The sequence below is a fragment of the Carettochelys insculpta genome, chromosome 9 (assembly GCF_033958435.1).
Source record: "Carettochelys insculpta isolate YL-2023 chromosome 9, ASM3395843v1, whole genome shotgun sequence".
NCBI lineage: Eukaryota > Metazoa > Chordata > Testudines > Carettochelyidae > Carettochelys > Carettochelys insculpta.
The window spans coordinates 19,750,183-19,765,474 of NC_134145.1; the positions used below are offsets into that span (position 1 = coordinate 19,750,183).

Sequence of the window (15,292 nt, forward strand, 5' to 3'; positions counted from 1 at the left end):
ATGGGGAACCCACATCTCCACCTTACAGGTCTAGATTCCTCCCATTAGCTTTTGTTGCCAGCACCCCTTCCCTCAACACTATCCCACAGGGGCCAGTTCTCTTTCTCAGCCTTCACCTGTGATTTAATGGGCTCCTAACCACCAAGTGTTCTCCTAAAAGGAGCAACCCCAACACAGAATTTTTGGAAACTGCTTAGCATAGATCAACACCATCTCAAATCCATAACGGTTCTTTTGGAATAGAGCTGTATTTATCTAGAATAGCTAATGCTTTGAGGAAAATCTGCAGAGAAATGCTCTGTGTTAATGGGACTCTCATGTCACGCGCCTTACTGCCACACACAAGAAGTATTGTGTCCATTTACAATGCCTGACATCACCATAGAGACTTCTTGGTTCCTCCAGATTTCTACTCCCCCCACTTTAAGAGATAGGGCATCTCCTGGAAAGCACTTTGTGACACTATAACACGGAGGAGTGCCTTGTAATTCCCATGTTCCTCACTGGTATATAATTGTTACATTGCATATAAAGCATGCCATGTGAGGTATCTGGGGAAAGGTTATGAACTACTGAAACCCTGTGTTCTATCAAAACATGTATATGTGCATTTGAAATTTATGAGATTGTGGTGTATGGTTGTCACTAGAACATGCTGCAAATTGAGGAATCAGCCAGATATTAACTCCCCAGAGACAACAGCAAGGAAAGTAACCAACACCTGTGTGGGTGTCAAACAACCATTAATAGCCATTGTCCAGCAAGGAAGCTAAAATTCAGTGACTCACCTGCATAAGGCCACACCAGGAGAGTTGCTCAGTTTTGCCTGGGGACTCAGCATTGCTCACCAGACATGTCTAGACTTGTGCTCTTCAAGCACATGGAGGAAGTGCATAAAACAGGCAAAGCGTAGACCTTCTGTGTTCTTTCTCCTGCTCCCACCTATGCTGCAAGCAGCAAGGACACTGAGAAGACTAAAAACTCCAGTAGAGGAAACAGACCAAAGTTAAAGGGACAAAACTGTATATTGAAAAGACTGCATTATCTAGTGATGTGAGAAAAAACTGCTTAATCTAGTTGTCCATAATAACAGCATTGAGAGTTGAGACTGTGTGCTTATCGCTAATTCTTTTGCCCATTACTTATAATCATTTAAAATCTATCTTTTCTAGTCATTAAATTCATTTCACTGTTCATCTTTACAAGTGAGTTTGCTCAGGTTTTACAAAGGTTTGGGTATATCCACTTACCAGTGGTTAATAAATTTGCACAGCTCAGCCTGATCAGTACAAGACTGCATATTCCTGAAGAACCAGGCTAGGAACCGGGAGAGATTTGGCTGGTGCCTTTTTCAGCGTGATTCATGAGCAGTTCCGGACCCTTCCTGCAATCTGACTGGGTGTGTGGCTCTGCATGAGGTTGTGCTGTGTGCTAACAGTACCAGACGGGGTTTGCTGCTCGTCACTAGCAACGCATTGTGAGAGAGAGTCCAGACTGGAGAATGAAGGAGGCACGGTGATCCCGCACTCCCGGTCTGTACACTGTGGATCCTGTCACACACCTGCTAGGGCTACAGGGGGCAAGAGAGCTCTCCTAAGGAACTTCTTAATTTCTTCTAGAGAACAACACCTACAAAACAGCCCTCAAGAAAAACACTTTTCCTCCATGTGAGTAACTCTGAAAGATGAAACTTCTCCAGAAAGAAATCCCTTACTGCACTCTTCCTTCAAAAGGATTGTTCTTGCCATATACTTTGTATGGAACATTCCCTATAAAACTCTGGGCCTTATAATGAATGTGGTGGTCTCTGCCTCTGTGGTGTCAATTGGCTGTAGTAGTTCATAGGCTAGAGAAGGTGTTGTCAATGGGCTTGGCTGCATCCTTCCACTTGGTACCTCTTCTCTCCCACACTGCACTTCACCAGGCTCAAGACCAATTAAAACTGGGCTCTCTAGAGTGCAGTGTACTTCTCTCTGTTGTAGAGGAACAAATGTGCTTGTCACAATATTGAGTTCATTGTTCCATACTGACCTAAATGACAGACGATACGGGCAGTACTATGAACTCACTTGGCAAATGGAATAGTTGGAATCTCATGTTTTAATGGTAAAAAAATGGCAAGTGTGTACCCAACTGTCCATATGAACACCTGAAAGCAGGTTTGGTGCACAACATTAGGGTTACAATTACACTACAGTGCTCCAGAAGGCACTGTCGCAAGAGATTACCTGACAAAACTTCTGTCTACAGAGTGCAGCCACATGAAAAGCCACTCCGAAGACCACTTTGCTCTGTTGACAGAGCAGCCAGACTGCTCCGGTGCTCTGTCAACAAAACAGACATCCAGAAATACAGCAGACAGGGCTGCCTGTTGTTCTGGATGCCCTGTCTGTCAAGAAAAGTGTCCCCACCCCGAGAATCCACACAGCATTTTTGTTGACAGACTCTGTTGACAGCAGTGTTATATCTCATGGTTGAGGGGCAGAACGCTGCCAGTGAAAGTGCTGAGTTTTGTCGACAAAACGCATTTTGTGTGTAGACGTTCCACCAGTTTTGTCAATAAAAAGGGGGTTTTGGCAGCAAAACTCACTAGTGTAACTGTAGCCTACATATCCATATTTTAAAGTTGACCTCAGCATTGGGATATGGTGCTGGTGGCAGCCATTTAGGATGGAGGGATAGGACTGATGTAATGGTAAGGTAAGTATTAGGAACATTTCTGTTCATTTTTCACACAAATTGCCTGGAAAGAGGAATAGAGATAAAAAATGATTAAAATTGATGCAGCAGGAAACGGGTGCATTTCATGCAAGGGGAAAGATTTTTGTGGAACACACTGATGTTTGTATGATCAGAAACAATTTTTTTCTTAACATCTGAATTAAGCCTAACTCACTGCTCTCAAGCAGGAAATATAAAATAGGCCAGCTAGATTTCTTTTATATTTAACTGATAAACACTAGGAAATTGAGAAAAGCTGTTTTTTTTAAAAAAATTGACTAATAACAGTTTAAAAATAAACTTTTCCAGAGAGCCAGGAGAAAGAAAAATGAGGCTGTTTCTTTAAGGTGTGCTGGGTTTTCCCATAGAATGACTCAGAATCAGAGATACATGTCAAACTGGAAACTATACGTTTTTCTTGAGTGATCAGTAATGTAGGTCAGGGCTTTGCTGACAGTTTCTGTTATAGCAGTGAACTCTGAATTAGTCCCAGCCTCTTAAGAATTCTGTGAGGTAGCAGAGAGTGGAGAAATCAAGGAGCTGACTACAGAAGTGGAACAATGTCCTGATAGATGGCAAGGTAAAAAAAAAAAAATAACCAAACTCCTCAACCTTTTATAAGATTTTTTTTTTGTTTATAACTGAAACTGTTAGCAGCAGGCTTATGTATTTTACTGCTTTCTTGCGCATGCTTTCTGGAAACATGTTGCACAGCATGTGTTTGTACAGAGTGTACAAATACTTTGTCAATGTTTATTTGCTGTTAGTTACAATGCAGTGTTAGTACACTAAAATATTTAGCCATCGGCGCACTCTGCAGTGCAGCACTTATCTGGTTTAGGAGTGTAAGTCTCCTTTTCAAAAGGGATCCAGACACTTAGGAGCCAAAATCCTATTTATAGCCAATGGGGCTTAGGGTCTTACGTACTTTTGAAAATTAGACTTTGGCACCTAAGTCAGATAGATGTTGCAATGTTGAGTACCACAACACCTAAGACCTTCAAAAATCTGAGCCTAAGAGATTTTTAATACTCAGAGTTCTTAATAGAGGTGGGATCAAATCTCTAGCACCAGATCCTGCGAAATTATCAGGATGTTCAAATTCCAAACCTGTAGCTGGTTCCAAAGTTTGCAAATGGTGCCTATGAGTTTGCGTAAAACCGTAAATTTGAATAACTCCTAGATCAGTTAGTCTTTGACATCCGGATCTAAATGTTTCAGCTGGAGGCCAGAAAGTTCTTCTTAAGAACTTTTTCAAAGCATATGGAATTTTTTAGTTTGCTTGTTTTAACTTGCAGGAGCATAGTAGGATGTTGATAGGGTGTTGAACATTCTTCTACCAGATCAGATAATGAGAAAGTGCAAGACAGCATGTTTGCCATTGCCAACACAGAGGAAAATTCCATTATACTGTGGGAAAGGCAATACAAGGAGAAATACCAGTATTTTTGTTGTATATTAGACAGTCTAGGTATGCAATTAGCAGAGACTTCCAAAATGTACTCTAGACGATCATGTACAGCAGCTGAAGAATTACCATTTGCAAAGAATTTTTTTTCCTCAGATCATTGAGGGTTTTTTTTTTTTGGAAAATATTTGGAAATATCTGGTTTTACTCATTTTTCTATAGACTTAATTACCCATTTAAACAGAAGGCTAGAGCTACCAGTGGTCTGCAGTTAGTGGCAATCCTAAATCTCCTAGAGCTCAGTTTCATACTGAAATCCACACGTTCAGAACCTCACAAGACAGAATCACTGATGATTCCCCCAGAGAGTCAGCTGCAGCAGCATACTTTTCCATGTACCTCTTGTGCATGTGCAGATAGCCTGCAAAATGGATATGGTGTCCGAGGAAGAGGTTTCATCCCTATATGTATACCCATAAAAAATGGCTACGCTAGGTTTCATCAGCTCCAGATATTTCATACTTCAGCCCCTTTAGAGGCATCGTTCATCAAGAATTCTTTAATTTTATCCATGTATGTTAAATGTAGGGCTCAGTGTAAAAGTTGAGCACTGAGAAGTATCAAGTAGATTTCTGGCGTTTTCTAGAGGGCTGGGGGTATAGAAACAAAATGGTTAAAATGGTGTGGAGGGATTGAAACTAGGCATAATAGGATTGATTTCAGCAAGGGAAAATTTAGGCTGAATCTTTGAGAAGCCTTCCTGAGAGTGATAGCTGAAAAGAAGAGAGTCTCATAATGAGAGAAGTAGAAAACCCATTACCCAGGACTTTTAAAACTAGACTGGATGATGCATGAGGGCGGGGTGGCAGGGGAAACAGATGGATTAATCCTGCACAAATCAGGGGAAGGTAAAACCAATCCAATAGCATTAGAGGTGGAAGAGACCTATGAAAACAATGATAGCTCCCACCTTGCAAAGATGTACCAATAAGAGGCAGTCAATAGGACATTTGGGGAGGGCCCAATTTAGACCACCAGATGCCACTGAACAGACCACAAAAGCTGATTTACAGATTATCATTATTGTTACTGCAATGTGAAAAATGTTCCACTAGAGTATGGACATTGACAATAGCTTGGGCAAGAAATTTGAAACTTGACAAATCTAATTGACTACCCCTTGCATAATCGTACGCATATGCATAATCCCACTGAAGTCTTTAGCGCTGCTTATAATAAGGAAGGTTATTCATCTATAACTGAAGCTTTCCAAGTATATTGCCTCTGCAGATCTATGGTGGGAAGATGCACCCTGATTCAATGAGCTTGCATCTAGATGGAATGTGGTGATATTCGGGGCCATTTGTATTCCATTGTAAGTATCCAAATGCTTGATACAAGGCTAAATCTCAGTAGGCCCTTTTCCTACTGTCATAAGTGGTGTGGTCTAAGAACCATGCCCCATCCACTGACCTTTCTGACCTTCTAATCTTCTCCTGTTACTCATCAGTTAATTTTAGCATAATTGTCATTGAGCTTAGTGTTTACTGGGTTTTTTAAAATGTTTTAAAATGGTAAGCCATAGTGGTGGCAGGGGCAGTGAATTGTACTGCACATGGTGCCCGAGATCCAGGAATATTCCAGGCCTGGGGGCCCAGCTAATGTTCAGGGCTGAGCCTGCCTGGCAACTCTACATGCTGCTGTAACTGGTCCTGCTGAAGAGATTACAATGTATGCTTGCCATCACCAGTACAGAGGTCCTGGTCTCTCCCCACAACCCTGCCTGCACCCCTTCAGGCGTCCTCTGAGTGTTGCGTCCCCTAGCCCCACCTGCTGCCCCCATACGTCTTCCTTGAGTGTCACTGCTTGCCTTGGGCAGGGAGAAGCTGCACCCTCCCTTGCTCGTCACTGCCAGGGCTAGCTGCAAGGGAACAGTGCAGTGGTCATGTGGCGGGGGGGTGGGAGGGGCTGCTGTGCCTGTGGAGGGAGGAAAGGAAGCAGCTGGTGGCAGTCATTTCCTGGAGTTGTGTGGGGAGTAGGGGTTATCCTGGCTAGATTTCTGAGGTGGGGGTACAGGTGAGTGTTGTGCTGGAAAGGGGGTGATGTGAGAGGAAGGAGGGGGGACCCCACCCCAAGAGCTTGTGCTATTGGCCAAGAGAGGCCTGAGCAGAGTCATCATCTCTAGCCTCCTGGCACAGCCCGAGAGCAATCTGCCTGCTGCACCCCAACCTCCTCATCTCCACCCCAGCCCCAAGTCTCGCTTAACTACCCCTTGTCCCAGCCCACAGCCGGCATGCAAAACTCCCTCCCAGAGCCTGCACCCCTCCCACTCCCAAACTCCCTCCCAGAGGCTTAGGCACGTGTATGTGGGCACATGGGACTGGGACCTGTTCTGGGCACCACCAAAAGTTGTAGAAACCTGCTACACCTGCCGCACGCCTCGAGGAAGGCACAGCTTCAATTTCTGTAGTAATCGCATTGCGGTGAGCTTAAAGCCGAAATTTTCAAAAGTGACTAGTGAATTTGGGGTCTCAGCTTTGAGACTACCTGGAAGAGGCCTGATTTGGAGAAAGTGATGACAATTGCTCCTTTGGCCACCTTAAAGGTGTTTCGAGTTGGACTTTGAGAGACACCCACAGACACTAGGCGCCTCTGAGACATAATCTAAAACTTCGGAGAGTCTGATGGCACCTGTGCAATAGGGTGACAGAAGAAAGACTAAAATTCACTCTGTCTCCCTGCCAAAGGGAATGTAGTGTCTGAAGATTGCTGAGAGTAAAAATCCCCTTCATCATCAGAAAGTGTCACAGGAAAGTACTAACTAGAAAGTACTCAAGTGAATTTGTGGTAGATATGACATTTTTCTTAAGAAATCAAAGTTTATCTGAAAAACGAAACAGAAGACAGAAAAGAAACAGAAATAATGAGAAACGAAGTCATAACCAGTAGGCAAATTAACCAAATGCAATTTAAGTGCTCCACCTTGCAGCAAGTAATTTGCCTTTTTCTCTGATGGACAAGAGCCAGCTGAACACAGGGCCTGTGGGTATCAGCCACTCTGAAAATCAAACCATGCCTACCTTAGGAACTCACCAGTAAGACCTAAGATCCTATTTTATAGCTCGTATATATTTTCTTCTGTAGCAAATTCTGGCCCTGGAACCCAAATCCAGAATCTTGGCCTAATCCTATCTCAAATCTCTGGATATTGCCTCCTCTGCCCAGCTCTCAACAAACACCATGCCAAATTCACGCTGGGTACAACTCTAATGACTTCAGTGGAACTGCACCCGTCATGAGCTTGGTCCATTGCGTTGAGCAGCACCACAATTCATCCTGCTGTTGTCAAAATTTTGAATTTTTGCTGCTGCTGATCTGGAACGGAGGCCCAGTAGTGAAGTAAGACCAGCTACACCAATAGGTACAGACCCAGGTGATAGCAGGACCAGTCACAATTTTGTGTTTGGGTTCTGATACTGACCTCTTATGTTATTAGTTTTGTTTTGTTCTTAGAACCGGGTCTCTGCATTGCATTGTTTGTTATAAGAAAGTTTTAATATTAATTTCATTTTTTCAGGGGCCATGCTTTTCCTCTGACGACAGCCTTGAATCAGGCCATGATTAGATTTAAAGTGGCAGTGGCATGTCATATCCTCTTTGGCTGGATTTATGCAGGTATAGTCTGTCTTCCAGCTCTCCACTTCCCAGTGCTGAATTCTAGAACAATTATTAACAATGCATCGTTTGTAAGGTTTTTGTAAGGATCCTGGCCGGGGATCCACAGCTGGGGCTGCTGAAGTGCCTGTACTCTATACCAGCATGTACTGGCACAAAAAAGCACGGATTATTAGTATAGATTTATCTCTAAAGAAATCAGTATATCTCAGCTCACATTATGGAATACAGAGCTGAAGAACAGGCAAATGAATGTAGTTGAAATACGATGAACATACAAACTCTTCTGGGGCTCCTTATTAGCTGTTTGACACCCACAGCTGTATAGATATGCCTTGTTTTATTGCACATCTTAGAAGTCAGAGGTGTCAACGCAGTCACGCCGTTCCAGGAAGAACAGACCACATCTGATACAGCTCAGAAGCTAAATTTGTCATCTCTGGTGCGAGCTGTAATCTGATCACAAGGGGCTCTGAAGTTGCTAGTTTTAGGCTATTGTGCAGCTGCCATAATCCACTCACATTTGCTTTAGCTCAGATCTGTTTATAAAAGGTCACCTCCCTATAGTCACTATTAAAGCAAAGTCTGAAATTTGTAAAGTGGGGTGATTTAATTTAATGAAATGATGAAATTTAATGTGGGTACGTGTAAGGTAATGCACATTGGGAAAAATAACCCCAATTATACATACAATATGATGGGGGCAAATTTAGCTACAACAGATCAGGAAAGGGATCTTGGAATTATAGTGGATAGTTCTCTGAAAACATCCACGCAGTGTTCAGCGGCAGTCAGTAAAGCAAATAGGATGTTAGGAATAATTAAAAAAGGGATAGAAAATAAGACGAAGAATATCTTACTTCCCCTATATAAAACTATGGTACGCCCACATCTTGAGTACTGCATGCAGATGTGGTCTCCTCACCTCAAAAAAGATATATTGGGGTTAGAAAAGGGTCAGAGAAGGGCAACTAAAATGTTTAAGAGTTTGGAATGGGTCCCATATGAGGAGAGGCTAGAAAGACTGGGACTTGTCAGTCTAGAAAAGAGGAGACTGAGGGGCGATATGACAGAGGTATATAAAATCATGAATGGTGTGGAGAAAGTGAATACAGAAAAGTTATTTATTTGTTCCCATAATATAAGAACTAGAGGACACCAAATGAAATTAATGGGTATCAGGTTCAAAACTAATAAAAGAAAGTTTTTCTTCACCCAGTGCACAGTCAACCTGTGGAACTCCTTGCCAGAGGACGCTGTGAAGGCCAGGACTCTAACAGAGTTTAAAAAAGAGCTTGATAAATATTTGGAGATTAGGTCCATAGATGGCTGTTAGCAAGGGGTAAGGTAAGGTGCCTAGCCTTTTGTCGAAGGTGGGAGATGGATGGCAGGAGACAAATCGCTTGATCACTGTCTTCGGTTCACCTCCTCTGGGGCACCAGGCATTGGCTACTGTCGGCAGACAGGATACTGGGCTAGATGGACCTTTGGTCTGACCCACTATGGCCGTTCTCATGTTATGATTCCTATCTGAGTTACTACTGCATACTGCTGACATGTCATAGGGCCAGGCTCTGCATGCCCTCGCAGGAGAACGTGGGGGGATGAGGCACCCCCTAAATCCCCTTCACTGTAACCTGTGCCAGCAGGAGCAGTGCAGAAGGGAGAAGACCATGTATGGAGCCACTACATTTCCCCACTCCTACACCAACAGAACCTTGGCTTCATGCCAGTAACAAACCAGTCAGTGTCCTTTGTCAGAGCAGGGTGAGACTGGGAGTCAAAGTGACTCAGACAATCAGCTTCCCAGTCCCATTTCTGGGTGGCTGCCTCATCTGGAGGCCAGGTGGCAAATGTGCTGCTGACCCAGGCCAGGCCTTAGGAGAAGGTGAGCAAGACGGTTCCCTTGGGCCCTGTGCCTGCAGGGCCCCCTGCTCTGATTTCAGCATCCGCTGCCTGCAAGCTGTGCCACCTTAGGCCCTGCCCGCTGTCTGAGCCCCATTGGGACAGCTCTGTGCTGACCCTACACAAATTGAGGCTGCTGCCAGTTACGTTAGTGGTCTTTGGTCAATATTGGCCATTGGGCCATGTTCTGACATCCTCACTAATGTTCACTAGTACTTTGCTTCCCAAGAAGCCCCATAACATTCAAAGCAAATGAACTCGGAGTAGATCACTACCATTATTCACATTCAGTATTCTTGTTTTACAAGGTCTGGAAGGCAGGAATTCTGTACTCCAGAGTTCCAGGGCCATAAGTTCGCCATAGAAATCCTCTTCTTACCATGACACTATGAACTAAACCCTAAGCTCTCACCAGCTATCAGTAGCTTTGGCTATGTCTACACTGCAGGATTTTTTTCAACATTGCTTATTTCAATGTTCTCATGTCTAAATAAGTAATGCTAGAAAATTGCATTCACACAACCACATTGCTGTGAAACAGAGCATTCTCATTTAGAGGCACAGTTTGCAGACACAGCTTTGCCAAAGGAGCTTGCTGTGCTTTGTTCACATGCATTCCTTTTCGACCTTGAAAGTGGCGGGGATTGGCGAAAGTCTCTCACAGAGTTGGAGTAATTATTTTGAGAGAAGAGCCCTCTTATCTCAAATTATCCTGCTTGGCTGTGTGAATGCTTTTAGGCAGGGACGTGGGGGTGGGGGAGCATTGGAAAAACAAGGGATTTTTCTGAAGAAAAAAAAAAAAACCAGTGTCAACAAGCCCTTTGTGTGCGTGCGTGCACTCCACTGACTTCAGCAGCAAAACTCCCACAGACTTCAAAGATGACATGATTCCAGACCTGCTCTGATAGTGGCATGGTAATCTATTACACATTCCACTAAACATGAATGGTGACTAAGATGATGCAGTGTTGTATTCATAAATCTACAGGCAGCTGAAAATAATATCCATTAATTCCCAATGACAAACCGTGATGAGATTGTAAATTTGCGCCATAAGCTATTTCACTGTTCATCCTTTTGATAGAAACAAACAAAAGGAAATGTTTCTTCACCCAATGCACTGTCAACCTGTCAAACACTTTCCCAGAGGAAACCCAAGACTATAACAGCGTTCAAAAAAGAACTAGAGAAATTCATAGAGAATAAGCCCATCAATGGCTCTCAGCCATGATGGGTAGGAATGGTGACTCTAGCCTCTGCCTGTCAGAAGCTGGGACTGGATGACAGGGGATGGATCATGTGATGACTACCTGTTCTGTTCATTCCCCCCGGGGTGTACCTGATAGTGACCACTGTCAGAAAACAAGTATCGGAGGGGTAGCCATGTTAGTCTGGATCTGTGACAACAATGAAGGGTCCTGTGGCACCTTACAGACTAACAGAAAAGTTTTGAGCATGAGCTTTCGTGAGCACAGACTCACTTCATCAGATGCTGGTCTTTGAAATCTGCAGGGCCAGGTATAAATAAGCCAGAGTAAGGGTGGGGATAACAAGGTTGCCTTGCTCTGGCTTATTTATACCTGGCCCTGCAGATTTCCAGGACCAGCATCTGATGAAGTGAGTCTGTGCTCACGAAAGCTCATGCTCAAAACTTTTCTGTTAGTCTGTAAGGTGCCACAGGACCCTTCATTGCTGTCAGAAAACAGGATACTGGGCTAGACAAACTTTTGGTCTGACCCAGTATGTCCATTCTTATGTTCTTAAGCATGCACTTCTCAGACAGTTTCAATATGAAATTCTGTGGCAAACTAGAAATAGAGATATAAAGTAAAACAGATTGTATGTACTATCAACATAAATAATTCAAGGTATATTCTATTGAATGCATTATCTATTTTAACAAAAGCAACATCTGGTTCCTATATAATACTTTTTGTCAGATGACCTCAAAGTGCTTTACAAGGAAGGTTCATAACTAAATCATTAGATGCCTCCATTGTTTAAACTATGCTTAAAGTAGGTACAGAAGTTCTAGGGTACTACTCTAGAGCACTGCAGAAACCAGGGACAATAGCTGAACTTTGCTATAACCTTGTTTGTTAAGGTTTGGTTTGAAGCAATACTCACTGGGATCATTTTATTAGTCAGAAAAGTGCAGCCATTTATGTGGCATGATTGAAACATTAGCTTCTTATTTTCAAAAGACCAACCTGAGTCTTATTTTAATCCATTTGTGCTTTCATAGGTGCCATAAACCTTCGCTGCTCTGGATACGTATGGATAGAACCAGCTCCAGTCATTCAGATGGGTTTGAATATTTCCATAAATTGCCACTCTACAGTAAACTGCCAAATGCCAAAATTATACATGATGTTAAACAATACTACTCAGATAGAAGACAAATTATTGACAACAATAAACAAAACCACAGTGCAACTTCAGCTCCATGATTTCAGAAAACCATCTTCCACTGTCATATGTTACGCCAAGTGTCCCAGCAAAACTGAAAAGATAATCGTATGTGGAACACAATTTTTTGCAGGCTGTAAGTAATTTGTTGGATGGATGATAGTTTTTCACTAGTTCTAGTTCATCCCAATTAGGCTGGTATACACTATTATTCTTTCTTAATATTCTGGGGGACTGCAGCATATTTTTAGATAATATTTTTAGCTGCCTCCCATCACACAAGAGCTATGTTGGTATATATTGTTTTTACAGTTGAAAAGTGAAACTTCCTTTTTTTTTATTGTTTTTAACAATTAGAGGTCTGGGGTCTTATTAGCAGAAGAGGAAAAAGTATCCAGAAAGTTACTTGAGTAAAAGCAAAGAGGCTTTCACTTCTGGATACTTGAATACAATCTAGATGTGACATGTGTTTGTACGTGTACTTTTTCTCAAGTAGGTTTCCAGGAGGACACTGGTGGCTTGTTCTTAGATACATTTCTCCCCTGCCCCAAAGCAGATGTTCTTTTACTCAAATAACTTTTTGAGTTCCTTTTCTATCTATGGAGCTATTGAACTCCCTGAGTTAAGTAGCAGAGGTAACTTTGTGCATATAATTCCAAGCTTGAACACCACCTAACTTTTATACAATGCTTTTTAATGGCAAATGGCAAAACACTTTACAAAGGTGTCACTACCATTCTCCCCACTTTACATATAGGGAAACTGAGGCACAGAGAGACAAACTCGTGTGCCATAGTTTACTTCTTTCCACACAGTTACTAGCATGGGTACTCTGACACACGGAGCTGGGAGGAGGAAAATGGGGCAGACAAAGTGCTGGAGTTGGGAATCAGATGGCTGCATTTCCAAATCTGTGCATTTGAGCCAGGCATTGCTGCAAAAGTTTTAATGCTGTGCTGAGTAACATTAAATCCCCACCCCCAGCTCCTTATTGCAGCAGCTGCATGATGCCTTCTCCAGGCAGGAGGCCTGCCACATGATATCAGTACAGGCTGAACCTCTCTAGTCCAGCACTCTGACTCAGCAAGATCCGTAATCTGGCATGAATTAGTTAGCCAGATGACCACTTATTAGGAGGCCAAGTTTCCTGTTGCCCCATGAAATTTGTTTCCAGCTACCAGTCCTGGCTCTCAGTGTTCCGTTCGGTTATTTAGCTCTAATTTAATCCCTAAATTTCTTCTAAGAGCCCAGCAAACAGTGGAAGTGTTGGTAATGCTGCTAGACAGTACTGACTTCCCATGGTTTGGCAAACTCTCAAGTTTGGCATTGGTCTGCCCAAGGGTGCTGTTCTAGAAAGGTCCAACCTGCGCAGCCAGATTTGCTACCAGTGTGCTTGAGGGTGCTGGAAGTCACACATCTAGCCTGCAATTAAACACAGTTTGGGCAGTCTTTGCTTCCAAAACCTTGGTTGGTGCCTATGAGCCTTTAATAGGCTGTCCCCACCCCATCATGCTATCTTCCTTACTATACCCAGCTGTAAAATAATACTGATCTATCCCCAGAGATGACAAATTTTTGTAACAAACAAATGCCAAGGTGTCCATCCATGTAGTACCTGGCCACACACAGACATGGCTTAAATTGGCTCATTAACATACTAAACTAGAGAAGCACATATACTACATTTCCCTGGAGCCTGGTGCTTTAAGACTGAGCAAAGGGAATCTCAGCTATCAGCTAAGACCCTGGATTTCATAGTTCAGCTGGACAGTTCTCATAAGATTGGGCAAAGTGAGGTATCTAAGGCTGTTGCTACACTATCATGGTCCCATCGTAGGGGCCATGGTAATGAGGCAATTCACAGCAAGCTAATGAGGCACTGACATGCATATTCAGTGCCTCGTTAGCATAATAGCAGATGTGCAAATAATCATCAATTTTCAGATTGACAGTGAAGATGGGGGCAGCTTTGAAATAAGCGCCCTGATTTGACATTCCCTTACTCCCGCAGAACTAGAACAAAGTAAGGGAACATCACAGCGGGGCCCTTATTTCAAAGCTGCCCCCATCTTCACTGTGAATCTGTAAATTGATGTTTGTTTGTGCAGCCACCATTATGCTAATGAGGTGCTGAATATGCATGTCAGCACCTCATTAGCTTGCTTCAAGTTGCTTCATTGCCATGGCCCCTCTGACAGGACCATTGTACTGTAGCAGCAGCTTAGGAAGCTTTTCTAATGAAGCCGCACTCAAGATTTGTGTGTTTCTGACAGAGTGAGTTGCAGAGGTGCCAGAAATACCATGCCTACAGCCTGCAAGCTTGGGACAACGAGTTCCAGCATCCCAGCCCAGTGAATGATTCATTTAATTAACACTGGTGGAATACTTTAAAATCTCAGCTAAGGCCCACTGTGGAAAGGCACAGAACACCACAATCAGCTGGTTCTGATATCACACTACTATGGGTAAAAGGCAGCACATCTCCAGAACATCTGTTCAAAAACATAGACACGTGTAGGCTCTATAGGACATTACGGTTTCAAATGTGTAAATGTCCCGTCATTAACGACTGCATGGACATATATTTGCACGTAATCTCTCTGTCTTTATAGATCCACCGGACAGGCCAACCAATTTAACTTGTGTTATTTATGAACAGTCAGACCACCTGACTTGTGGTTGGGACCCAGGGAAGTACACCTACATAAGAACCAATTATCTTCTCTATCTGAAGAGGTAAGTCCTGCCACTGACTGCTTCGTGACACGTTTAGTCTTAAACCAAGAACAAATGAAATGGAGAGCTCTTTGCACAGCTTAGAATATGGCTCTGAGCATTTGGAAGGAATAGGTCTGCTGCTGGGGTGGGCATAATGGAGGCAGGTGCAATGGGGCCCTTTGAAATGCCACAGCAGTGCTGCTTTGCATGGCTTTGAATCGGGGGGGCAGTGCCATGGTCTGAGCAGTTCTAAGGGCTGAGTGCCCTAGACCCTGCCCTTTCTGCTCTTAGCCCTGCCCCTTCTGGGGGCACAGAGCTAGATCCCCCTCATGTCTGGCCCCAGGGACCAAAGGTGGCTGTCGGCCCCACTGGAAAGGATTAAGAGCAAGAAGCTCTGTCTGCTTCTCTCACTCACAAGTGTTCTTTGTGGTAAAGGTGCGAATGGCACGGAAAGAA

At 43.3% G+C, this 15,292-nt stretch overlaps 1 protein-coding gene across 1 annotated transcript in view; it reads left to right on the forward strand.

Annotated features, from left to right (window-relative positions):
* Nucleotides 1-5,429: 5,429 nt before the first annotated feature.
* Nucleotides 5,430-15,292, forward strand: part of IL23R (interleukin 23 receptor) — a 53,405-nt gene continuing 43,542 nt past the window's right edge. The window contains exons 1-4 of the mRNA XM_075002870.1: nucleotides 5,430-5,504; nucleotides 7,707-7,804; nucleotides 11,955-12,254; nucleotides 14,731-14,854. Of these exons, the coding sequence (XP_074858971.1) occupies nucleotides 7,747-7,804; nucleotides 11,955-12,254; nucleotides 14,731-14,854 (482 nt within the window). The 5' untranslated portion in view covers nucleotides 5,430-5,504; nucleotides 7,707-7,746. The remainder of the gene's footprint in view (nucleotides 5,505-7,706; nucleotides 7,805-11,954; nucleotides 12,255-14,730; nucleotides 14,855-15,292) is intronic.